At 35.0% G+C, this 27836-nt stretch overlaps 1 protein-coding gene and 1 long non-coding RNA gene across 2 annotated transcripts; one reads left to right on the top strand and one right to left on the bottom strand.

Moving 5' to 3' along the window:
• Window positions 1-18061: 18061 nt before the first annotated feature.
• LOC124186313 (heat shock protein 83) lies at window positions 18062-24022 on the top strand. Its single transcript, XM_046577901.1, has 3 exons — window positions 18062-18393; window positions 20734-20971; window positions 21605-24022. Exon 3 carries the CDS (start codon window positions 21605-21607, stop codon window positions 23762-23764), a length of 2160 nt encoding a protein of 719 aa, XP_046433857.1. The 5' UTR covers window positions 18062-18393; window positions 20734-20971; the 3' UTR covers window positions 23765-24022.
• On the bottom strand, window positions 23532-26800 carry LOC124186344. The gene is made up of 2 exons (XR_006871634.1): window positions 26174-26800; window positions 23532-25477 (listed from the first exon to the last, which is right to left on the bottom strand). It is a non-coding gene; the product is annotated as an uncharacterized LOC124186344 (long non-coding RNA).
• Between the last annotated feature and the right edge of the window lie 1036 nt (window positions 26801-27836).

The raw sequence follows: 27836 nt of genomic DNA, 5'->3' as shown, positions 1-27836 counted from the left end.
TTACGAATAGATATAAATGCAGACCGAACAAAGAGGATAGGGTTCGAATTGATCCCTGTAAAGACCGGATCGATTTACCTATCCGAAATTTTTATCACGGATGATAGATGCAACGAGTGATCGGCACGTAATGATACTTGGCTTGAATTTTGTGAAAAAAACATTAATATTCTTCAGAATATTTTTCTATAAAAAATAAACTATGACCATTGCGTCAGAAACCAATTTTTTTTATGGAGAATTGAAAGAAGTCCGCGATCTTAGGGAGATGTAATTTATAAAAAAAAAATTATGTGTCTACGAGACAAGACAGACAAAATGTGTTTCGAATTTTTTCACGATCGTTATTCGTTTTGGAAGATATTTTTTATAAAATGGTAACTAGAGTACAATTTAAAATAGAGAATTCCGAAAAAATCAGAAACGCTCCTTTCGATGGGCAGGTTCAATTAAAAAAATTACGTAAATAAAAAATTCGTTTCTATGATATTGTCCAATTTCACGTGGAAATTCTCATAGATTTCAAACACGTCCCTCAATATTACGTAGGATTGGCAGGAAAATAAAAGGTGACTATTATTGATCGAATAAAATGGATTTCGATTAAATTGACATTTGAATTAGAAGAAAAAATGTATTTCGATCCATTCAAACCTTTATTTGTAGTGTTTTTTGTAGATCATTGTTTGTGGGACTTATCCCATTCTAGATCTATCAATAATGAAAACAAAATGCAATTTTGTAATAGGTGGATAGAACATTACCAAAATAGTCACAGAATTTACCCTAAAGTAATTACAGTATAGCCTGGATGATCCGAAAATCCGTTATCCGAACCACGGTTTACTTTATATCCAAATGCTTTGCTATCCGCACGAAGGGACAAAATTTTGAAATAAATAAACACGATGTTAGAAAAAAAGATATCGGAGAAGGTCCATTTACAGTCTTACATTAAAATTAACTATGTTTGAAGTAAGGGGCCATTCATTAATTACGTAAGGGTCCCGAGAGGGAGGGGGGGTTAAAAAAATCTCTACATGCCCTTATATTTGGGGGGGTGGGGGTAAAATTTATTCTTACGTAATATTTTATATGTCGAAATTTATCGTTAGAAATCTACTTCCATTTCGATGCCGAATGGCCTTTTTTCATTCTATAATATACAATTGGATTTACCCTCATTTTAAAATTTTTTATTGCTTATTAAAGTTTTAAATTCTTAAATAAGTTCATTTTTATCCATTTTCAACCTTGTAAATAAAAATTGTAGTACATTCTTCCCGTTTATTGATATTATTTTAATTATTCAGAAAAACTAGATAGAATCTTACGTAAGACGGGGAGGGAGAGTTCGAGAAATCTTATGTGCTCTTACATGGTGGTAGGTGGGGTCAAAAATTGCCTAAATCGTCCTTACGTAATTAATGAACGGCCCCTAACTTCACTCGTAAAAGTAGTTGAAATGATGTGCTGTGATTAAAGCAACACATTATGTGTGTAAAAATGACAAAAATATACGCGTTATTGTTATAGTATTCTTTATCAAATAGTATCGTTTTATTTAACTGAACATTACCTACCGTTCCATTATCTGAACTTTCGCTAATCCAACTCATAGGCTCATAGAGACTGTAATAGTCAAGGTTCTGCTGTACTAAAATCTAGCCAATCATCAGAAATATTAGTCAGGGTCGAAAAAAGTGGTTGAGTCCATGCAGAATCTCTCATACATGCGAATAAATTGATTATTTGTATGCTGCCGAAATTTTGGGCAAATAATAAAATACATACGTTACTATTTGAATCCATCCACAAGAGCATGATGTGAATTTCACAGTGAAGTTCGAGTTTAGGTGAAGTCATTCAATATAAATGTAGTAAGTAGCTATCAGACGGTGTAGGAAGCAGTCGTTCGGAAGTATATACATATATGCATGGGGGTACTGATAATAGTCTACTATCATAGGAGCAAAAATGATAAATACAGAATGGAACATTCGTGTGCCGTTGATATCTAGCAAAAAAAGAATATTTTGAAGGGAAAATGATATTTTTTTTTTCGTAAGAAGTACATCAAAAATGCCAAAAATCAATTTAAAAATCTGAAAAAATTTGTGCATGTTGCAAATTCGATTTCAAAAAATTAATCGTACGGATTTTGGGATATCTTATTTGTTTCGGTGAAAAATAAATTAAACAGACCTTACCACAATTATTTCATTTTTCATTTTTTGATAGTAGAATTCTGCGTAAAAAAAAATACCCCGTATTATCAAAGTTTCAGCTCTGAGATATCGCTGCTTTATATAGCTAGAAATGAAGCTTGGGGATCCCCTTAAAAAACTACAAATTTTTTTGACGATTTCCGGAATCAGAATAACTTTCCTGGATTCCATTACAAAAAAAACGATACATCGTGGAAATTTGAACCCTTCCCGTTCGAGTGTTTATTTAATGTTAGAAGAAAAGGGGTGAGTCTGCACGGTCGGTAAGGGTAGAAGTACTACGTGACCGTAAGCTGTCAAGTACGGCTTATGGAGGTTCTGTAGGTGATAAGACTTATGTTCTAGGCTACCTAAATTTTATAGATCTCAAATAAATGATGAACGCTAGGTAAGCTTTTAATGTTCTACCTGTAGTTATACAGTATCAGATTATTTTTTACAACTTTTTATGATTATAATCGAGTAGTTTCTTGAAATCGTGTCACAGAACGGCGAAGGTGTTACAGGACACATAGTGCGTCAATTCTGTTTCTTCGGGTCACTTTTTTTTCAAACTCGCTGTTTTTTCACTTTTCTGACAAAAAGTCACCTGTCCCAACTATTTTGTAATAATATTGATCAATTTTTCGGAAAACTCTTTATAATAACAATTCAGTAACTCATACGCAAAATCGACCTTCGCAGAGCCCATGCCCACAGATCGTCCGTAATCCATCTCTGAACCCTTTCCGTTGGTTTGTTTACTTAACATAGGAAGAAAAAGGGTAAGTTTGCTCGATTGTTAAGGGTAAGAGTACTACATGACCTTAATGTACAAACATACACGAACAATGTGGTTGGAAAACTGATAATTGACTGACACTTTCATTCATTATACTACATGGTAGCTAATTCAATAATCGAATACAGCATGCTAGGCTAGAGAGAAACATGTAGGAGGCATATGATTTTCACACAACAATCACACAAAGAAAAACAACGCGCTCGAACGATATTACAAATGATTTCTGTTTTCAAACGATAAGTCAGTTTACAAATATCAACTGAAAGCATACGTAACATCATCGTATCGCATAATGTGTAAAATGTAATGTAGATTTGAAAGTCGGAAGCGTTTTAAACGGTCTCTTTTACGCGACATTATCCTCCCGCCGTCGCTATTGTAAGATTAGAATAATGAAACGTATGTATATGTACTTTACATGGAACTCCCACAAGCCCTACCCGAGCGTGCCACTCTAGAGTGACCTTGAATCATCCCCGCTCTCAACTCATAGTCACCTACGAAAATAAGTCCCTGTCTCAAATCCATCGAACGAAAAAGTACGTTAGATCAAAGTTGGCGGTGATTATGCGTTACAGAAAGTCTGATTTGAAATTAAAAGTTGAACCCCGGTTCGAACCCCAATTGATTAGCTTCTGTATAGATTACGAAGCATCTTATATCGATGACCCCTAACAAAATTCACTTAACTTTAGAGAGGCTGATTATAAAAGACCTAATTCTGGCTTGATCATCATAATTCAACTCCTCGGACGCCGATGATAAAACAGTTATAACACCTGTGTGTGAGCATAGAAGATAATTGTTTTATCATCCGGGCCCGCAGAGTTGCTTGGATTATAATCGTCACGCCAAAGTTAGGTCTTTTATAATCAGCCTCTCTATGTATAGTTGAGTGAATTTTATGAGGGGCCATCGGTAATCGAGGGTTTCATTAGCTCTTTGAGACTTCTGTATTCTGTAACGCTCATGGCGAATTAGAAAGAGATAAAGTCACTATTGAACCCTCGAAGCCTCTCTCTTGACACGCTATGGTCTACGACAAAGCATAGTCGTAAAAGCTCCTAGTTACAGTGTATTTCAGTGGGTTAGAAAGGTGAAGAGCTCGCTAGTCTCACACTTGAACTAGGCGTACATGGATTGAATCTAGATTTACAAAAAGGATCAACCAATTGCCACAGTGTTACACAAGAGTGTACCAATTCATTCGTCGCTCCAGCAGTCTAAATTCTAGATTTAAGGGGAGTAAGCAGCAAGAATAGGCCGAAAATGGGATAAAATTGAAGTGGCATTTGTGAAGACCTGAAACAACATACATACATTTTCTTTTATACAAAATTTTTATTGGAGTTTTAGTTATAAAATTCAGTGCTTAAAGTTTAAAAAATATTCATATTTAAGGGGTATATGGACGGATAAAGAAGACCACTAGTCTTAAGGGAGCTTTCCAGTGTGAAATTTTCAAAAAATCGATTTTTTTTTTTTTGCTTTATCGAATAGTATACACTCTTCCGAATATTCCCTGAAATTGTCATGACGAAATTCAGATTATTTCGGTTACTGTACAGCATTTTTTGGAAGAAGGCAACGGAGCGCTACAGCTGCCGCGTCGGCCGTCTGCCCGTGCGACTGTTATTTCTATTGTCTCGTTCCTACCTGCACGTACATGAACTTGGCTCGCCAATTGTCGAAAATGTGAATTCGGACTATTGCATAATTTGCCGTTAATTAGCCGTAAATTAGTCGCGCGACTTATTTTTTTGTCGCACTCAATTTTCAAAAAAAAAAGCGGATGGCGTGCTAAATTCTTGAAAATCAATCAATCACTGTGTGTGGCAACTAGCCCCAAAGCACGTATTCTGCGGCAAGCAGATAGTAGAAATCGCTACGCAGTGTGCTGTGTGCACCTTCAATGAAGGTTACGATCCAATTTTAAAAATTTTGAAGACGATGGGATGCACGATAGGGCCGAGCGCCGCAGATTTCGCCGCTAAGTACAAGAATGCGCGCATCATCCAAGCAAACCGCCAGGCGTCCCTGGATAGCAAAGAGGCGAGGACAGCTCGTCGGACTGAACAATCCATTGAGCACGATCTTTTCGAAGAAGCAGAAGGGATATTGTCCGGACCTGGCATCGCTGATTGACCGTAAGTAAACGATTTACCTAAAATTTCCTCACTTGAAACTTTGAACGCGTTTTTCTCGAAACAGCATTTTTCAAAACGGTGTCCAACTTGGAGGGCAGAGTTTTAAAGCTATCGAGTTGAATTTTTTACACAATATTCTTAACGTCATTTTTTATCGTGCTATGGAAGCTTTTTTTTTTTTTTTGATATCTTCCTATTTTTTTGTAAAAAAAACTGCCAAAAAAAATGCTAAAATCGATACTTTTTGTTCAAACCGGCGCCATTTTTGCAAAAAAAAAAAAAAAGAAAAAAGCCTCCATAGCACGAAAGCCAATTATATACCGATCAATAATCTTTTTGTGTTTTTTGTTTCAGATCAAAATTGTGACCCCCAACGTGGACACCACATCCAAGTGCATTTTCTGCAACAATTGTTTCATCATTTTTATAGATATTAATTAATAAATAAATCGATCTTTAAAAAATTGTTTAGTATTCTTCAATACCCAATTAATATACAAAAAAAAAACCAGACCGATTAGATTATTTTTTCTTTAAAAAAAAAAATCGCGAAAAACAGCGATTTTTCGGGCTGTCACACTGGAAAGCTCCCTTAAGCGTTGCTCCCTTATTTCCACGATTCCGAGCGAATGGTTAGTTTTCCGCAATTTTCAAGTGCCATTCTTTTCAGAGGATGTTCCTCTACAGACTGAACCTGATATGTTTGAAAAAAAATATAAATTAAAAAAATTGCGGCTCAGATTTGAAAAACATCGATAAATGAGTGAGATTTGTGATAACAAGAATAATATTTTATTTTTTTTACCATAGACGTTGGCTCACTTTGTAAAGAAAATTAATATCTTCGTTAAAAAAAAAGAAGAAGGCGATATTTTACCACGTTCTTGAGTTGGCACGACAAAACTTATGAAAAACGTTGTTTAGAGAAAAACGCGTGTAAATATCTACCACACCCGAACGCACGATTGTCTTCAACGCTGAATATCTTTATTTATTATCAATATTTTTTTTACACGTAACACTAATTTCCATCGAAAAAAATGTGACAAGAAACTTAAAAATAACAAAAATTGCGTATGTTTTTTCAATAGTTTATAAAGGCGAATTGAATTTTTACCACATTTTCAGCCGCAAAGCCTTCCTAGTCCTCTTGAGTTCAATTTTCAAATTTTTCAGTTTTTTTTTTTTGCGCCAAAATGTTTGTAAGAGATTGCGGCATAGGGAATACAACAAAAAAAAACTATTCGAAATCTTTCAATGCTTCTTCCCCTTAAGAAGTAGTGATCTAAAAAAAATAAAAACAATATCATCTTGACAATGGATCAAATTCATTCAATATTGATTGCGTGAGATTTTTTATGTCGCTAATCACGAATCTTAGGCAAAATGAAACTTATTTGCAAAATTCAAATTTGGCATATTCAATATACTGAGAAAAATAAAAAACATTTGCATTTTTATGAAAATTGGTAATGGAAGGTTTATTAGGTGGTGGGTCGCAAATCTGAAATCAAACTTGCGAAGTGCAAAATGGCGAATGCAATATGGTGGAAAAAATATCTAAAAATATTTGGATTTTGATAGAAATTGTTACATTTTCATGTAGTATGATACCTGAGGGCCTTTGAATCATCAACCACTAATCTGAGCTTGTAGTTCGAAATTTGAATTGGATGTTATTATTTTTTGCCTGTGAACTTGGAACCTGCAGTGTGAGAACAGAAAGTTCGAAGACTGGCTCATGGTCAGCCTAGAGCCGCTTGTTACTCTTCAAAAACCTCAGATTTTCAGAATAAGATATTACCAGATACATGAGGATTCAAATGATCGTATAAAAATAGGTTTCCTCCGAAAATAATGCATTCTTTTCAAAGAGCCTACACTCTAATATTTAAAATATATTTGTGTTGACTCATGCATGCAAAATCCTCGTTTGCCCACCGTTTACAGACGTCCAAAATGGCCGATTGCCGCACTGTGCGCGAAGACGGTGCGCAACATCCTTTAACCAGTGCGCAAAATAAATTCACCAGTAAGCAAAATGTTACTACCGGTGTGCGAAATACTTTGCGCACTGCTGTAATTACTAGTGCCATCTAGCGTCACGAGCGGTTTGGTTTGCGGACTGTTGTGATTGCGAGTATACCGAGTTGTAGAGGTTAGATCAGCCGTTGCGAGTAATTTACGAGTGAACATGGAGTTCGTTGACGAAGAAAGCGTCGAGAGCTACGATGAAATGCAGGCAATAATAGAAGAAGCCGACAACATTGTCTTGAACTTGTTGCCGCCGAAGTCTAAAGCCAAGTACTTGGCTGTGTATGAAAGATTCGTGAAATGGAGCAACGCAAAAGAAATTGCACAAAACGATATGTGCGAAGAGGTTATGTTAGTGCATATAAACGAACTGGTCGATGTCGACAAACTAAAACCACCAACCGTTTGGTCGAGGTACTCGATGCTCAAAAGCACGTCACTTGCTTACGAGAAGGTTAACGTCAAACCGTGGGATAAAGTCACTTTATACATGAAAAAAAAAGCGAAGGGATATTGTCCCAAAAACGCGATGATTTTCGTGGCCGAGGACATTGCCAAGTTTTGTACACAGGCCTCTGACTGTTCTCATTTGATTGAAAATGTTAATCTTCAAGTAAATATAATATATAACAAAAATTGATATTTCCTTCGGACTAAAATATGTGGGCCAAACTCGCTTCTTGCGCACTACGAGTCTGAAAGCAGCACGAAGCCGAAACGAAGCGCAAAACGCTCGTTTGGCCTCTTGTATCGAAATATGCTAATTTCCGGGAGAGGGCATCGTTTCTACAAAGTTTGTTTATATCGATTTCGTTTCCATAGAAAATGAAGCCTGACTTACTCTAACTTTCGGGATGATAAAGTCACTTTCTGCGTTCTCATCAGAGGATTGTGTGTTATGGTTTCGGATATGGCTCAACTTGTTCTTATACCTTTAAGGTGTCAAAAATAACTCATATGCTGTTTTCAGACGAATAATTCTGGACCTATTCAAACTAAATTTTCTGGAGAAACGAACACTAGAAATCAACTCGGTGTAAATGGACGACGTGGGATTAGTTTTCGGCAAAAACGAATTCATATACCGGGAGTGTCTGGTGAAAGTGCCCACTTCAAGCCATGTGTACACCACTAGCGCCACACATGCACGACTTTCACGCGAGTCGAGCGTAGCGGGCAAATGCTGCGAACGAAAACTTGTGCGTTAGTTGGCCCTGGCGGTGTGAGCGTGGCTCGGAGTGAGCACTTTCACCAGATACTCCCGGTAGAAACAATCCCTGTCGTAGAAACGAAGTAGAAACGATTTCTGTTGAACGGGTCCTCTCCAATTTTATTCCTGGGATTTTTCATCCGTAATAAGCGCATTCCAAAAGTGAGATCTCTGTTAGATCAGACTATTAGATAATAAGTACGATCGGGTGAATTCAAAAACCAAAAATAAATACGAAAGTATCATATTCTTATATTAAGGTGTATTACGCATTCTTAAAGTTATACATCAATCGTCGACCAAGAGGTTTAAATTTAGTTCACTATTATCTTCATATTGTTGTTGGTGTGTTGAGGGTATCTCATTATGGTTGTTTCCTACAGTGTATTTACGTTTGTGTATTATCGGTAAACTATGTATTGTTTTGATGTAGAATAAAAGTTGTCCCTGAGGAGGGCCCACACCGAGGGCCGATACGTTGGATTAAAATATTTGATTCCTGATTGATCTACCTATCCAAGCATTTTCTGCATATTTATATTGGAAGTCAAGAGTTCCTTGTTAACAAAAGAGGTTTAAAAGGATGTCATCGTTCGAAATTTTGACTCGTACACCTTCAATCAGACAGCAAGGATATGATTTTACACAGATATCGTAAGTTTAAATAGTAATAAAATTCATTGTGACCGGAATTTTAAAGGAAATTGCAGAAACATAGGATGCATAGCAGAATAAAATGAGAAAATCACTTTGTCATAAACTAGGAGTGGAGGCATTATATGTATATTTGGAGGAGAAAATTGTGTGCTTAAAATGAATTTGTTAACGTCCAGAATGAAACAGTCTTTTTTGAATAGAAACCAGTTAATATTATAGATGAGAAAGTCGTGCGCAACGGAAAATGTACAGAATAGTATATTGCGTTACATGTAGTGCTGTGCGATTTAGCTAGCTTAGCCGACCAAGACAGTTAACTCGACCAATTAGCTGAAAGTTATTCGGGTAAAATAGTTAATCAGTCACTTGCTTCCCGGAAATCCAAGTATGTTAATATTTTTGTATCAAAACAGAGATTTCACTCAATATGAAGGCACCTCGGACAATTGAATAGCAATAATGTCGTTAGGGTAATATAAGAAAACTTATTTTGGTTGGAAGTTCAAATTCAAAAGGTGAAAAGTTCGTATGCTTGTTGATTTTTTGGATTCTTAGGTTAAGGCGGTTGAAATTAACCGATCAGCTATTTTTGGTCGACTTAGCCGATTAACCGGCTGATTATTTTGGCCAGTTAATTGCTTTAACCGGCTAACTTTCAGCTAATTAGTCAAGTTAAATGTTCTGGCTGGCTAAATGGTACAGCACTAGTTACAAGTGCGAAAAGCGGTCGGTTACCAATGAATTTGAAGTCTGCAAGTAAATAGAATTTAATTATTCGATAGTGCGCATACGCCAAAGAACGCCCTACTGTGTAAGGTATAGCATTTCAATTGTGCGCATGCGCTAACGTCGATTTACCTCATTGTTGGAAAATAGAGCTCTTTACGCACGCTCCAGTCACTTCAAAAATCGAACTTTCCAAGCAAGTCTTGAACAGAAACTGTAATTCGAACTCTTGGATTACAAATAATATATAGTTGAGCAGCACATTGGCCCAATGAAGATAATTTGCAGGAAATTCAGAGCTAAATATTGTGCCAAAAAATTGTTGGAAAATGTCCTCATGACGTCAGAGCCTGGTTTTTGGCACCATTTAATCACCAGATAACCTAAATTTTTAAATTTAATGACGGAAAATCGCAATTCTTGGGGTTTCACATTACTCATGTCACATAAATTAATGAAACGTAATGAATAATACATGACATATGTTCTACTATCCACACGCAAAAAACACGGTCAACGGTCAGCTGTCAGCGTGGTTGCCTTGGCTTGATTTTTTCCACCGGATGACGCGTAGCAAAGTGAGAATGTAAATATTGCATGACAAGGGACGAAAGTTGGCGATTGCAACGAATGCAAAGATTACGCCTGAGCGAAGCGGGGGCGGCAATCACACAAGTGACGATTATTTAATACGGATTCTTTCAATGATTGTTTTCGTAGTGACATGATTCTCAAAAGTTCGCCAATTTGACCGAGACAATTGTTAGCCGTGTTGAAATATATAGTCCGTTAATGAAAGTAATAGTCTTTAGTCAACGTATACTCGTAGTCATACAAACCTGAATATTATTTGGATTAAATTTATAATTACTTTCGTGCAGTGGCTTTTGCTTTATTCGATGTTAATTTACTAAATTTCAATTAAAATAGTTGTATACTGTACTATAAATTTCGCAACTCATTGATTATTAGAGTGATTTATCCTGTAGGAAATGAAACTCCCGGTTTTTTATAACCGATGCAAGCAAATCAACATATCATCGGTCCTGTGCAAGTTCTCAACTTGATTGTATAATGTTAATAATCTTGATCACATAATTCGTAATACGAACGTATCTGCAAAACCGTACCAGACATAATGGATTTAGTGATAGAAAATCAACGGAATGGTTAACACAGCAAGCAGATCTCATTGTGTTCCCAATTTTTGTTAACTCTGAAATATAGTGTAAATCAACAACGTAATAATTTCCAAAGATGTAGTGAAGCTCCTGCTGTTTTGTCCAACTATTACTTATCTAAAGATTTACTGTGAAACTATTAAGAGACAACATTCATGAATGTGCTCAGAATTTTCATTCGTCGAAAACTTTACAGACTTGAAAATTGCAAACACGCAACTAATACAATCATTTACAGAAGCTGTATGTTTAGGGTTTCATTAAGGGGTATTACATCCGGTCATGGCGTCGAAAAACAGGTACATCTTTGAGATTTTGTGACCAGCAAAGTACGGAGTAGATCCAATTGATATTTGTACAGTGATTATCTACATACAGTAGCATCCGGATTAACCGGGCTGCTAGGAACGAAAAATCCACGGATAAGTGAAGCCACGGTTAATCTGAATTACACGTAATTTTTCATTTTGATAAGTGTAATTACAAATTATTACATAACAACTCTTAGTCAATGATCAGTTATTATATATGTGTATATATATATACTAAATTTTTTCGTAAGATTTACCGTTTTTAGATGACTATTAAAAATACAAAGCAATTTTCGATCGAGGGATGTGTATGGAAATTCTGAAGTTAATTCATCGAACGGTGTTTGGGTTAGGGGGTCTACCACACCAGAAAATGTAGTTTCGAGAACGCGTTGACCTCAGTTTTGACTCTAATTTTGGATCAGATGCAATGGAAACTTCTTTTAACCTTAATCGGGGATTCCTGGGGTGTAGGTATAAGAAGCGTTCTACCGCATTTGCAGCTTCATCAAAGGCTGATCTTTGTACATAGCATTGAGCTCATGATCTATTGAAGTGCGTACCATTGCGCAGTTTCACTCAATCGCTCATAACTTTCACAATTTTTGAGAATTCGAAATTGGCTGTAGGCCAAAGCATTCAAAAATTTGATTTTTGAAAAGTTGCGACTGGATTTGACCCTTGATAACGATGAAGAGTTGTGACGGATAATGGATAAGGTTCTCGGATGATGCCAGCATGCGACACCGAATGCAAATAATGATAAGTTTGATTCTTATTTATTGTTAATCAATCGGTTTCTTCCGTAAATCTATGGGAAGAATTTGAATCTGCAATGTCGGAGGATTTGGTTCAATGAAAAGGTTTATTACAAGTTCAAGTAGACGCATATGCTGGAATTATTGTAAACGGCATTGCTTGGAAGGTCGTAGTCTATATTATATGATTTTTCGCAAGTGAAACTAATCATCAAGGCGATTGAAACTGAAAATAAATCTAAGTTCATTGGATGATGAATGTAATGAACCTAAATGCTTTTATATCGATGGATTGCGAGATTCTGATAAAACTTTGCACGTATAATCAAATAGTATTTTGCTTCAAAACTCAAGAAAAAAATGTAATCACCATTTTTGTTTTACGTGGAACTCTCAGGTAATTTCTTCCATTCAAAGTGAAAAGTGGGTATGTATAGTGAAATTGTCAATTTATCGATAAAATTTAGATAGCTACTATAATCTTAAACCCATTCCAAGAGGACTATGAGCCTATAGTCCCATTTATTTGTAACATAAATACGATAGTAAAGATTGTTCATTGAACAAAATGGTTTTCTTGTTGGAATGGAATCTTTAAAAATCTACGCAATTAATTATGAAGAAGAAACCCACCATACAATCCAGAACTTCACAGTTCAGTTTGTTGTTTCTACGAATTATAAAGTCAAATTCAAATGACAAGATTTTGTTTCTTCTCTCAACTCTTTTGTATTTTAGAAAACTTTGAGCAGATTTCAGATCTACAATTTTTATCACTAATATTGTAAGTAAAATATTTCAGTAGAAACGGAAATAATCCAGATGATACTTTGATCCGTGATTAAGCGCACGTTCAGTATATTTCAAAAAGTGTAAAGCAAATTTTGAACAATTTGTACTAACTTTACAAATAATCGATGTCTTTTTCACAAATTTAGTAAATTTAAAACGCAGTTGCAACGTTGCTTTTTACAATTCAGAATTTGTTATTCAATTCACAAAAAAGAGAAGGCAATTTTCCTTTTCTACACAGAAATTATATTATTGCTTTACTTTTATGGAAAAGTACGATAAAACCACTCATATTTTCCACAGTGAGTGAAGCTTTTTTTTTGTTGAAAAAATCGGTTTAAACCAAAGCTACTTGCCTGATGTGTTGAATATTCGAATATCATGACGCGTGAAATATGAATATATGGGGCATTCCATGCGAAATCACCGAGATTTTTAATTTATCATTTCGAGAATTGTGCATTTTCCTTGTACTATGATAGAAAAACACTTGTAAACCAACTCTCGTTACATAAAGTATCGTGTGCACCATGGAGGCAATGTCTTTTTCACCTATTAGTATATACTGTGAGCTTGAATTGATACAGGTTGATTGATCCGTGATTAAACTACTTTTTGCATTTTAACGGATTTATGTTGAGATAAGAATCTGGACAAATCAGAGAATTATTTTTGCATTATTTGAAGCCTAGCTAGATTAGAATCAACCTCATATTTATATTTGGATGTATTTTCATGTAATTTTTTTTATCACTGTTGAATTTAGGGATGAATTTACATTGTATTGGAATGAAGAATTGAGAGTATTTTAATTGGGGGTTTGTAGCACGAATAAAGTCAATTAGACCTTAAGTCAGGGCAAATTGGAAAGCTGGATAGGTAAAAGTCGCAGAATTTTTTTTCCAAAAAAAAGTAACCGCCGTGCATCAGCTCGCCATCACGGTTTTAAGTGACGAAAACATTGCATTTTTCATTTCGTGAATAAGGCCTTCAAAGAAACTCAGAACATTGACCGTTTTAACGATTATTACTGTACAACGCTACGAATGGGTGGTTTTCTCAATTTCAAAACGCGATAGTCAATCAGTCTCCAATATGTTCATTTGAAAAGATACACGGTCATTTGTTTGTATCGAAAATATACCTGTATGGTAAATTCAATTGCCAGAGGAATGACGTGTCGGATTGTGAGAGTCACTTACGATTCACAACTTCTGCGAAAATAAAATGGAAGCAACAAGAATGATGCATCAGTCATCATGAATCATTTTCAGAAGAACTCTCTGAGATGTGTCGAACGAACCCATTGACAAGACTTCGTTTCTCATTACGAGGTGTCTATGCCGTTTATTTTTTTATCTATTATTGAATCTTAGTGATCGGTCAATTAATTAAACGTATTTTTAGTTAACGTTTCGACCCGGATATGGGCCCTCCTCAGAACGATTTATTTATTTAACTGTCAGGAACAACAAAAAATTTTTATAATAGAAGTACAATCAGACATTAAATATTTTAGATGTAATACTCTTAGGGCTATTATATATTATTGGTTAGTGAGAACATTTTGATTAATTGAAAAAAGGTAGGCTTAGAGTGTTTTTTACCTTTTTTTAAAGTAAGCGGACTAAGATGCAGTCGAATTCATAATTTACAATTTGTGGAGACAATGTTCTTTGGGTGACGGTAGTCATTGTCATTCTTCTAGTTATTTTACATGTAGGAGTTAAAAGTTGGAAGTCATTAATTAAAAAGATTAAAGAACTATGTTTCTTCACAGTCAGTATGTCATTGTATTAAAAGGTTTTAAAGAAGGTCTTTTTAGTAAAATTAGTTTGCAAAGTGTCCAAGAAGTGGAGCTAGGCTCTTTATGACTATGTTCCCCATGTCTAACAAAAATTATTATTGGTTGAACCGATTGGGTCAAGAAGGTGAATAGCGACTGACGGGAGAAACAAATATGAACCAGAGTGAAGGTGAACCTAATATAAACAATTATACAGAAAAACAGAAAAATATTTTATGAAAAAAATTATGTAGAAAAACTGTGCTATGGGGACAATAATTTTATATATCTAGTTAAGGTTAAACAATATGTGGTGTGTGGGCGGAGATTAGAGGTTTGTAAATATTACTCAAATGTTCAACATCTTGTCTACGATTAACAGAATTGGTGTGTCCTACAATGTTGCACATTTCTAGTAATAGTCTTTTACAATAATTAGGTTCTTCACAGAGGATGTATGTATTGTCGTAGTTAAAAGTATGTTCTTTATTGGTCATATGTTTTGTTAGAGCAGTGTGACGTTCTTCAATCTCATGTACATTGCGTTGACTAACTACTAACCAATAATATATAATAGCCCTAAGAGTATTACATCTAAAATATTTAATGTCTGATTGTACTTCTATTATAAAAAATTTTTGTTGTTCCTGACAGTTAAATAAATAAATCGTTCTGAGGAGGGCCCATATCCGGGTCGAAACGTTAACTAAAAATGCGTTTACTTAATTGACCGATCACCAAGATTCAATAATAGATTATATACGAGGTCGAGAATTCCTACTCATCAGTTTAAAATTGGATTACTTCTGAGAACATGGGCTTTATTCAGAACATCGAGCTTTCACACGGGAAAGCTACAGCTGATTACCTACGCCGTTGGATCCGGACAGCTGAAAAAATGTCGAGGATGAAGAACCACAGGATCTTTCTACCTCGATGTAAGAAACAAGGAATAATGCCCAAACATTTAAGTTTCTCAAAGACAACCTTTGATAGTATTAATTTTAATTTGTCAAGATCTAAAACCAAAGCCAAACAACTTAAAACTAATTTCCACATATCGCTACTGAATTTAGAAATCAATGATGTTCATACACATATTATCAACTCTGAAAAGATGCTGATTAACTTAGCAGAACAAATCAACCATAAACTAGGGAGTACTTCAGGAAAAAAGTTCTTTGAATCCCAACATCGGATGTTAAACAATAAATTCATCGCTATCAAAAATCGTAATATCAAAAAATTCACCATTTTACTTGCTCAAAAAAAATCTTCTAACAACCACAAAGTTTCGCTTTCAAATGGAAAATATTACTGGTTAATAAATCTAACCGACACTCCTATTCCTGAAAATGTTGCTGAAATAGTACAACTCGGTCATAAATTTGGACGTCCATACAATAATCGCGATCTTCCGGTCTTCAACCTCATTTCCAATTTTGAAGAAAAAATAACGACTTTTCCAACCGATTCAAGAAATCAAGTTAGATCCGATTTCACTAACAGAGTTCTTAATTTCCCAAAGTACTCCAGAAACAATAACAATAATTCAGTCACAGACAAAAAAATTCGTGATACCATGATTTTTAAAAAAAACAACCCTAACATTATGTTTTTAAAAGCAGACAAAGGCAATACGTCTGTAGCTATGCATAGAGATACTTACAACAACAAAATGCGGCAACAGCTTTCGGACACTAACACCTACAGAATTGCTAAATACGACCTTTGCAACTCTCTACAAACTAGGGTGAACAGACTCACGTTCAATTGGTTTAACTCCAAATTAATAAACAAAAATTTACACAGAAGCATTTCTACCTACAATAGTGTCCTCCCACGTGCATATGGGCTACCGAAAATCCACAAAGATGAAGTCCCATTACGAATTATAGTCTCATTTGTCAATAGCCCGACTTATGCCTTATCCAAGTTGATTAATTCATGGCTCACCACAAATATCACACCTCCCACCTACAGAGTTAAAGACAGCTTTTCCTTAATTGAAACAATAAAAACATTGATTATTCCAGACAACTACACTTTAATATCGCTAGATGTAATATCTCTTTTCACCAACGTTCCGACAGACCTTGCTTTGCACGCAGTAAACAACCGTTGGGCTTCTCTTGAAAAAAAGATCCCAATTCCTCTTAGTGAAATAGATAAAGCTTTAAAAATATGTTTTGATTCTGCAATATTCAAATTTAACAATGACACGTATGCACAACAATTCGGGTTGCCCATGGGATCCCCTCTCTCTCCAATCTTGTCAGATCTTGTCATGGAAGACTTGGAAAGGTCTTGCATTACCAATCTTGATTTTCATTTACCGTTCTACTTTCGATATGTTGATGATATTCTAACTGCAGTCCCTAAAGAAAAAATAGATTACACTCTTAATATTTTCAACCGATATCATCCACGATGGCAATTTACTATTGAAATAGAAGATAATAACGCCATCAATTTCCTAGATTTATTGCTGATACACAACAGCAATAATATCAAAACAGTTTGGTTCCACAAAAAAACCTGGTCTCAAAGATATTTGAATTTTAATTCTCACCACCCGATGTCCTACAAAATAGGCACCATCATTAACCTAGTTGACCGAGCCATCAAACTTTCAAGTACAGAATTCCACGTAAAAAATCTGTCACTCATATACAATATACTAAGATGGAATGATTATCCTCATGGCCTATTACACAAACATATAAATAAGCGACGCTCCCATATCAACAACGTACTTGACAACAATATTGACTCTGCTCCCGCAGACGACAACAATAGACCTGCTATTACATATATCCCCATCCCATATGTATCTGGTCTCTTTGAGTCATTGAACCGTCTATTTACCAAACATAATATCAAGTTTGTGGGAAAAAATTCAAAAGATTTACAAATAGTCTTTGACACAGGAAAAGATAGGATCCCCAAGGGCAAACGATCCAATGTTGTGTATAAAATATCTTGCAATGATTGCAACCAAGTTTACATCGGACAAACTGGCCCCCATCTAAACACCAGAATCAAAGAACATCAACGCAATGTACTTGAGATTGAAGAACATCACACTGCTCTAACAAAACATATGACCAATAAAGAACATACTTTTAACTACGACAATACATACATCCTTTGTGAAGAACCTAATTATTGTAAAAGACTATTACTAGAAATGTGCAACATTGTAGGACACACCAATTCTGTTAATCTTAGACAAGATGTTGAACATTTGAGTAATATTTACAAACCGCTAATCTCCGCCCACACACCACATATTGTTTAACCTTAACTAGATATATAAAATTATTGTCCCCATAGCACAGTTTTTCTACATAATTTTTTTCACAAAATATTTTTCTGTTTTTCTGTATAATTGTTTATATTAGGTTCACCTTCACTCTGGATCATATTTGTTTCTCCCGTCAGTCGCTATTCACCTTCTTGACCCAATCGGTTCAACCAATAATAATTTTTGTTAGACATGGGGAACATAGTCATAAAGAGCCTAGCTCCACTTCTTGGACACTTTGCAAACTAATTTTACTAAAAAGACCTTCTTTAAAACCTTTTAATACAATGACATATAGACTGTGAAGAAACATAGTTCTTTAATCTTTTTAATTAATGACTTCCAACTCTTAACTCCTATATGTAAAATAACTAGAAGAGTGACAATGACTACCGTCACCCAAAGAACATTGTCTCCACAAATTGTAAATTATGAATTCGACTGAATCTTAGTCCGCTTACTTTAAAAAAAGGTAAATAACACTCTAAGCCTACCTTTTTTCAATTAATCAATATGTTCTCACTAACCAATAATATATAATAGCCCTAAGAGTATTACATCTAAAATATTTAATGTCTGATTGTACTTCTATTATAAAAATTTTTTGTTGCTCCTGACAGTTAAATAAATAAATCGTTCTGAGGAGGGCCCATATCCGGGTCGAAACGTTGACTAAAAATACGTTTACTTAATTGACCGATCACCAAGATTCAATAATAGATTATATACGAGGTCGAGAATTCCTACTCATCATTTATTTTTTTCATGTTTTAGAACCCGGTTGTAATTATTAGTTTCATAAAATATTTATTATATGATTATTAAAAAATTTCAAACGCTTTTTATTCCACTACGATATAGAATCACTTGGTCAAACAAGCCAGATGAGTGACTTTTAGGGGTCAAACACAGGAAAATTCTGGTTAACGTGATTAAAAAATAAAAACTATTATTAACGATTGATCTTAAATATATAAACATGGCTATAATTTATTGTGGGAAAAATCGAAGAATTTCTAGCGATTATTGAAGAAAAAATTCATTGTAAGCCAAAATTACTATTTCAGGAGAAGTAATTATATGAATGAATAAAGTATATTTGAGGTATTCCATGCCAACTGAGAGGACATTTTCTCTGAACCCCGCTAATTTGCTTCATTATTTTTTATACGATTCTACAACCTAAAAAAAGCACTCACCATTTTTTTTCAGATTTTTCGTTCCAACCATTCTTTTTAAAAAAATGTTACAAACCCGTTTATGGTCCTAAAAAAAAAACGCCATTTTTTATTTTTTTACAAAAATTCACATCATTTCTGGGTCCCAAAAGAAACATTTTGAGCCATAGTTCGGAGTCGAGAATTGATTTTTTGTATTTTTTAAATATTTTTTTAGAGGAATAATTTTTCTTATTTTGTATGTATACTTAGAAATTATGTGAATTTTTGTAAAAAAATAAAAAATAGCGTTTTTTTTAGGACCATAAAAGGGTTTGTAACATTTTTTTAAAAAAAGAATGGTTGGAACGAAAAATCTGAAAAAAATGGTGAGTGCTTTTTTTAGGTTGTAGAATCGTATAAAAAATAATGAAGCAAATTAGCGGGGGTCAAAGAAAATGTCCTCTCAGTTGGCATGGAATACCTCATATACAAGTTGCTAGTGGAAAAAACGTATTCTGTCACTGCATCGTCAGCGAAAAAAGGTGCCTACCGTCTAAAGTTGTTTCCAGATAATTGGTCACGGCGAATTGTACTATTGTTTTCTATTTTAAAATTTTTTTAAACCTATTTGTCAGAAGGTCTATCGCGATGATTATTTTTCCATAAATTTTTTTTACTTTCTTGCATTCTGTGACTATTAATATGACTATATATTCAAACTTGTACAGCTGAAGGTTTGAAATTTCACCGTGCGAGAACGCCACTAATCAAGGCAAGGATGCAACGTCGCTCGGTCGACAACTATTTACAGGGATTCGATGGTACAAAAATGAAAGATATACCGATCGAGATGGTGTTATTTCATAATTTCTAAATACATATTTTCCGAAGTGTTCTTTAAAAATGGTTTATAACGTTATCTTTTAATTTGAAGATAATAGAATATTCAACATTTTCCTGCTCCTTCCAGTTTTCTTTCACCCTCGAGAAAAAAAAAAAACCACCAAAAAATATAACTAATACGGAAAACAAATTGAGTACAAGCGTTTTGTTTGTAATTTGATACCTGCTGCATGACGGTGATCAGTTTTAAATTTACAACATTATCCGAATCCAAGTACTCGTAAATATGATCAAATTGAATCGAATTAGTAAAATTCTTATCAAATCATCCGGCATTGAAATTGCATTAGTATTTATAATTTTGGTCTATAGTTCTCAAGGCGCATTGTGCAGCATCGACCTAACACTTATATGCTGGTCTACACGTATGCGATTGCGTAGGCGCCGATGTGTGCACGAGCAAATCAATGATACATCATCGGCAATTATTAGATACAACAGTATGTCAAATAATGATTCAATTATACCATTGCGTTATTTTATGTAAAATTACAATGAACTGTAAAATGAGAACGTGACAATGTACTTTTCTATAATAGGTGGTAGAAAATTTTACCGGCTTCCGAGTTCGGGAACGTTCTCTCCGACAAATGACGGAAGTACAACATCATCAAATATCATACTGTCCGAATATATTTATCATTTAAATCGCAAATTTATGCGACCATTTGGCTCACATATAGATCAATTTTATTTTTAAATCCAGACTGTTCTTTCCCTATCTATGCTGCGCTCTCTTTTTTCTGCAGCAAACAAATCTCGAATCCACCTTGACCGGATATCAAAAGTCCCTGGTGTCAAGAAAGATCTAGAACCTTCGAGAATATTCCGGCGCGCAGGCCAGTATATAAGTTAAGGAGGCGGCGTGCGCGTCTCATTGCTGAAATCAACGCTGGTGCGTCGTGATATATTACGGACATTTATAGGAAGCAATTTTACGAAGCATTTAACTAGTCATCGTTTCCTATATTCTGAACAGAAACAATCGTAAGTATATGATCCACACTACAGCCTCGAAGTATTGAATTGCTTGATTCAAATGCTTTTCGCTTTTGTTATTTCAATTTTCATGCCTTCAATCATTGTTGTCACCACGCTATCGGAGCCACGTTTTTTCGTCTTCTATTTAAATTTTCGTGAAAAAATTATGTCGTTTCTACTTTTGTCGAAATAAATTATCACGTGCTTGAACACCTCTTTTGCGTTCTAATGACTGCTGCACTTTTCTATACTTTCTTAATCGGAAAATACACCGACCCATTGTTGCGGGATATTGAGAAAATTACAATTTCCTGATCATTTGCCATATATTTGAGTTGTTTGTACAAACCTAGATTTTAACATTGATATCATGCGCTTATATTTTTCTATTCAAATCACGAATTTTGTGTTTGTATCACTGATTCAACAAAGTTTTACTGATCATTTAGTACCAGAAAAATGAATCGTAAGCATGTTTTTTTAAATGTTACTTGGAAATAAAAAAATTTTTTATAAAAATTCCTTATAATAAGTAAACTGAGTGATATTTTTTTTATCCCACTTTCAAAGATGTTTGCATTGAATTTTTCTATCGTTCAACAGAACTCAATAGTAAATCAATATTGTGTCAATTTTCAGATGCCTGAGCAAATGGAGACAGCTCCCGAAGTGGAAACATTCGCCTTCCAGGCAGAGATAGCCCAGTTGATGTCATTGATCATCAACACATTCTACTCAAACAAAGAAATTTTCCTGCGAGAATTGATTTCGAACTCGAGTGATGCTTTGGACAAGATCAGGTACGAATCGTTGACCGATCCGTCGCGTTTGGATTCCGGAAAGGACCTGCACATCAAAATAATCCCTAACAAGAATGATGGAACCCTGACCCTGATTGACACTGGTATTGGTATGACTAAGGCAGATCTGGTAAACAATCTTGGTACAATCGCCAAGTCCGGAACTAAGGCCTTTATGGAAGCTCTTCAAGCTGGAGCGGACATCTCTATGATTGGACAATTTGGTGTTGGATTCTACTCCGCCTATCTAGTTGCAGACAGAGTGACTGTAGTTTCAAAACACAATGATGACGAGCAGTATCTTTGGGAGTCTAGCGCTGGAGGATCGTTCACAGTTAGACCCGACCCAGGTGAACCTTTGGGACGAGGTACAAAAATTGTTCTTCAAATCAAAGAAGATCAGACTGAATTCTTAGAGGAGACTAAAATTAAGGAAATTGTCAAGAAGCACTCTCAGTTCATCGGTTATCCCATAAAACTATTAGTAGAAAAAGAGAGGGAGAAGGAGCTCAGTGATGATGAAGCTGAGGCTGAGAGCGAAGAGAAGAAAGAAGAAGAGGATGGAAAGCCTAAGATTGAAGATGTAGGGGAAGACGGAGATGAGGATAAAAAGGAGAAACCAGCGAAGAAGACCAAAACTATTGTTGAGAAATATACAGAGGACGAAGAGCTAAACAAGACGAAGCCGATCTGGACACGCAATGCAGATGATATTAGCCAGGAGGAGTACGGCGAATTTTACAAATCATTGACAAATGACTGGGAGGATCATCTCGCTGTGAAACATTTCTCTGTTGAAGGTCAGCTTGAGTTCAGAGCTCTTCTGTTCGTACCCAGGCGCATGCCCTTCGATCTTTTTGAAAACAAGAAACGAAAGAATAACATCAAGCTCTATGTTCGACGAGTATTCATAATGGACAACTGTGAGGAGCTGATACCAGAGTACCTCAATTTCATGAAAGGTGTTGTGGACAGTGAAGATCTGCCACTAAACATTTCACGTGAAATGTTGCAGCAAAACAAAATACTGAAAGTTATCCGAAAAAATTTGGTGAAGAAATGTCTGGAGCTCTTTGAGGAATTGACTGAGGACAAGGAGTCATTTAAGAAGTTCTACGAGCAATTCAGCAAAAATATTAAGCTTGGAATTCACGAAGACAGCACAAACCGCAGCAAGCTAGCCGACCTTCTTCGCTATCACACTTCCGCATCTGGTGACGAAGTCTGTTCTCTCAAGGACTACGTCGGACGTATGAAAGCGAACCAGAAGCACATATACTACATCACTGGAGAGAGCAAGGAACAAGTTTCCAATAGCTCATTTGTTGAGCGTGTAAAGAAGCGTGGTTTTGAAGTTGTGTACATGACTGAGCCAATTGATGAGTACGTTGTTCAGCAAATGAAGGAATTTGATGGCAAGCAGCTTGTTTCCGTAACCAAGGAAGGCCTTGAGCTTCCCGAAGACGAGTCCGAGAAGAAGAAACGGGAGGATGACAAAGCCAAATTTGAAAATCTTTGCAAGATCATGAAAAATATTTTGGATACCAAAGTGGAAAAGGTCGTTGTATCGAACAGACTCGTAGATTCACCTTGCTGTATCGTTACATCACAGTACGGATGGACAGCCAACATGGAGAGAATAATGAAGGCGCAAGCTCTCCGCGATACTTCGACGATGGGATATATGGCGGCAAAGAAGCACCTTGAGATCAATCCTGACCATTCAGTGATTGAAACCCTACGTCAGAAGGCAGAAGCGGATAAAAATGACAAAGCAGTTAAAGATTTGGTTGTTTTGTTATTTGAAACTTCCCTGTTATCTTCTGGTTTCAGTTTAGATGAACCTCAAGTCCATGCTGCGCGTATTTACCGCATGATTAAACTTGGGCTTGGAATTGACGAGGAAGAACCAACACAAGAAGAGGAAGCGGCTCCAGCGGAAGTGACACCAGTTGAGGGTGACAACGAGGATGCGTCGCGCATGGAGGAAGTTGATTAAATATGAAAATTCAACATAGGAAACTTATATTAACAACTACAGTTGTTATTTAGTAATTGGAGACTATTTGAAAAATATCGCGTTTTATGCGATATCAACACTCCTCATACCATCAAATCTGTATCATACATACGTCATTGTTCACCGTACTATCTAATTTATCATTCCTAATATTAATATATTAGCAAACCAAATATTATTTTCCATGTAAGTTTTTTTTATAGAACTGTAATAAAAAACCATGTATTATAACATTAATTATTGAATCGTTTTTCTCCTCGTATTTGTCATTGATTTTTCAGAAAATTACCACATTAATAACTTTCTCGGTATAGTTTATTCAATGTTATGATGCTGATTTACTCGAATTTATTATCGATGAGTTACCGATCTTGACTGGAGTTTTCAAAATTGAGAAAAAATTCAGATAAATCTAAGAATATATAAAATTTTTGGCTCATTAATAAAAGACACGTATGACAATAAGTAGGTCATGTGTATTATGATTAGTTTCATTCAATTTGCAGAATTTTAGTAAGTAGCTACAAAACCTGTGAAATTACTTAAACTTTCATGATAAATCTTACATTTATAGGATAACATTCAGGTACGTTGGTGTTCCTTTCTTTCAAAGGTTTTCTCTTATTGATAATTATTTGGAGAATTAACATTGAATGTTTTTATATATTCTACCCACCCATCATTTTTTTCCCCCAACTATCAAAATGATCTGCTCTAATGCACCGAAGGGCCTCAAATTTAGGGCAAAAGCTAGATTTTACATTTAGAAAGTCAAATATATCATTGATTTTTCTACAATATTGTGCAATATGGCCAGCTTGTTCAAATATAGGTAAATATAAATTACCTTCAGGAACAATAATGCATCTGATGTGCTTTAGCTTGAAGTTTGAGTTGCCAAGTTAACTTTCACTTTCTCATTTTGAAAATTAACGTCTCTCGAATTTTGGTGCCACAATGCAGACCCTCCGCTTCTTGCAGGTCCACCAAATCATGATAATGTGACAATTCAATTGTTTCGCCTGTACTGTTCAATACTAATCGCGATTCGAGGGAATTTCTTGCCAATTTCAACATAATATGACACGCGTATAGCATAATATATATATTTTCTTTTTTTATTTACCGGATGCAGAAAATATATAGCCTTTTCCCAAAAATCTGGACAATTTACATCAAGGAATGTGGCTTCTAAATACTCAGCCATTGAAATATTTAAACTCGTTTCATCAGAAGTTAAACTTTTCACATCAATGTTGCAATTGTGCAAAGTGCATAAAATATTTGTAGTAATATGAACTCTTTTTTAGCTCCCGTTCCGTTTATAAAATAAAAAGCTATGGGAGCTTTCAAATGCCCATTTAAGGCTACAATCATATAAACCAAAGCTGCTGATGTCTCGCTGGTATCATTCGTACCTCCTGCTCCTACGTCAACAAATCCATAGGTGACTTTGCCACCAGTTTCGATATGTTTGCTGATGTGCATCTCATAGCACATCATTTTGAAATACAAATTTCGATGGGTTTTCTTGATGCTCTGTAACACAGGCTTACTGACGCCTGGCGTGAATTTGATGTTCCTGAACCATCTATGGACTGTCTCTGAATCGGGCAGTAAAGCTAATTTTGTCCTCATGTACTCATGTGCAGTATTTGAATAAAACATAAAACTGGCACCAAAAACTTGCATCTGAAAAAAGTATTAATTACTTTTAGTAATGACAATTTTTTTACACATTAATACTAATACCTTTAATATTACCTAGTAACTATCTTACTGTCTGACTATCAATTTACAAAAAACAGCCTGCAATTTGCCGTAAGAAAAAAATGAAAGAAGGTTTAGTATTAAGTAATATACATAAAATATATGAAGTGGTATAAGAAACAAAATTTTGAGTGGAATCTTTTTGTTCTTTAAGATCGATAGTATTTTGGATACAAATGAGTTTATTTCTTTGGCAGACTTAAAATTCCAGTCTTATTTTAAAAATTCCTTGAGTTTTCTCGGTTTTCCAGGCTTTCCCTGTGCGTAAGAATCCTGTAAATCTTGTGAGGGCTCATAATATAAAATGATGGGTAGGAATTCTCGACCTCGTATATAATCTGTTATTGAATCTTGGTGATCGGTTAATTATCTGTTATTGAATCTTGGTGATCGGTCAATTATGTAAACGTATTTTTTGTTAACGTTTCGGCCCAGATATGGGCCCTCCTCAGAACGATTTATTTATTTAACTGTCAAGCACAGCATAAACTTTTTATAAGAAAAGTACAATCAGACATTAAATACTGTAGATGTAATACTCTTAGGGCTATTATATATTATCGGTTAGTGAGTACATTTCGATTAATTGAAAAAAAATAGACTTAGAGTGTTATTTACCTTTTTTTTTATAGTAAGCGGACTAAGATACAGTCTAATTCATAATTTAAAATTTGTGGAGACAATGTTCTTTGAGTAACAGTAGTCGTTGTCACCTCCTCTGGTTGTTTAACATGTAGGAGTTACAAGTTGGTAGTCATTAATTGAAAAGATTAAAAAACTATGTATCTTCACAGTCTATATGTCATTGTATTGAAAGGTTTTAAAGAAGGTCTTTTTAGCAGTAAAATTAGTTTGCACAATTTCCAAGAAGTGGAGCCGGGATCTTTATGAATATGTTCTCCATGTCTAACAAAATTATTTTTGGTTGAACCGATAGGGTCAACTGGTGAATAACGACTGATGGGAGAAACAATTATGATCCAGAGCGAAGGTGAACCAAATATAAACAAATATACAGAAAAACAAAAAAATAATATGTGAAAAAATTATGTAGAAAAACTGTGCTATGGGGACAATAATTTTATGTGGCTAGTTAAGGTTAAACAATATGTGGTGTGTGGGCGGAGATTAGCGGTTTGTAAATATTGCTTAAATGTTCAACATCTTGTCTAAGATTAACGGAATTGGTGTGACCTACAATGTTGCACATTTCAAGTAATAGTCTTTTATAATAATTGTGTTCTTCACAAAGGATGTTTGTATTATCGTAATTAAAAGTATGTTGTTTATCGATACTATGTTTTGTTAGAGCAGTGTGACGTTCTTCAATCTCATGTACATTGCGTTGATGTTCTTTGATTCTGGTGTTTAGGTGGCGGCCAGTTTGTCCGATATAAACTTAGTTGCAATCATTGCAAGGTATTTTATACACAACATTGGATCGTTTGCCCTTGGGGATCCTATCTTTTCCCGTGTCAAAGACTAATTGTAAATCTTTTGAATTTTTTCCAACAAACTTGACATTATGTTTGGTAAATAGACGGTTCAATGACTCAAAGAGACCAGATACATATGGGATGGGAATAAATGTAGTAGTAAGTCTATTGTTGTCGTCTGCGGGAGCAGAGTCAATATTGTTGTCAAGTAAGTTGTTGATATGTGAGCGTCGCTTATTTATATGTTTGTGTAATAGGCCATGAGGATAATCATTCCATCTTAGTATATTATATATGAGTGACAGATTTTTTTCGTGGAATTCTGTACTTGAAAGTTTGATGGCTCGGTCAACAAGGTTAAAGATAGTGCCTATCTTGTAGGACATCGGGTGGTGGGAATTAAAATTCAAATATCTTTGAGACCAGGTTTTTTTGTGGAACCAATCTGTTTTGATATTATTGTGTTGTGTATCAGCAATAAATCTAGGAAATTGATGGCGTTATTATCTTCTATTTCAATAGTGAATTGAAGTCGTGGATGATATCGGTTGAAGATATTCAGTGTGTAATCTATTTTTTCTTTAGGGACTGCAGTTAGAATATCATCAACATATCGAAAGTAGAACGGTAAATTAAAATCAAGATTGGTAATGCAAGACCTTTCCAAGTCTTCCATGACAAGATCTGACAAGATTGGAGAGAGAGGGGATCCCATGGGCAACCCGAATTGTTGTGCATACGTGTCATTGTTAAATTTGAATATTGCAGAATCAAAACATATTTTTAAAGCTTTATCTATTTCACTAAGAGGAATTGGGATCTTTTTTTCAAGAGAAGCCCAACGG

Source organism: Neodiprion fabricii, chromosome 7 (assembly GCF_021155785.1).
Source record: "Neodiprion fabricii isolate iyNeoFabr1 chromosome 7, iyNeoFabr1.1, whole genome shotgun sequence".
In the NCBI taxonomy this organism is placed as follows: Eukaryota; Metazoa; Arthropoda; class Insecta; order Hymenoptera; family Diprionidae; genus Neodiprion; species Neodiprion fabricii.
This window is presented reverse-complemented; position numbering and strand designations above follow the sequence as displayed.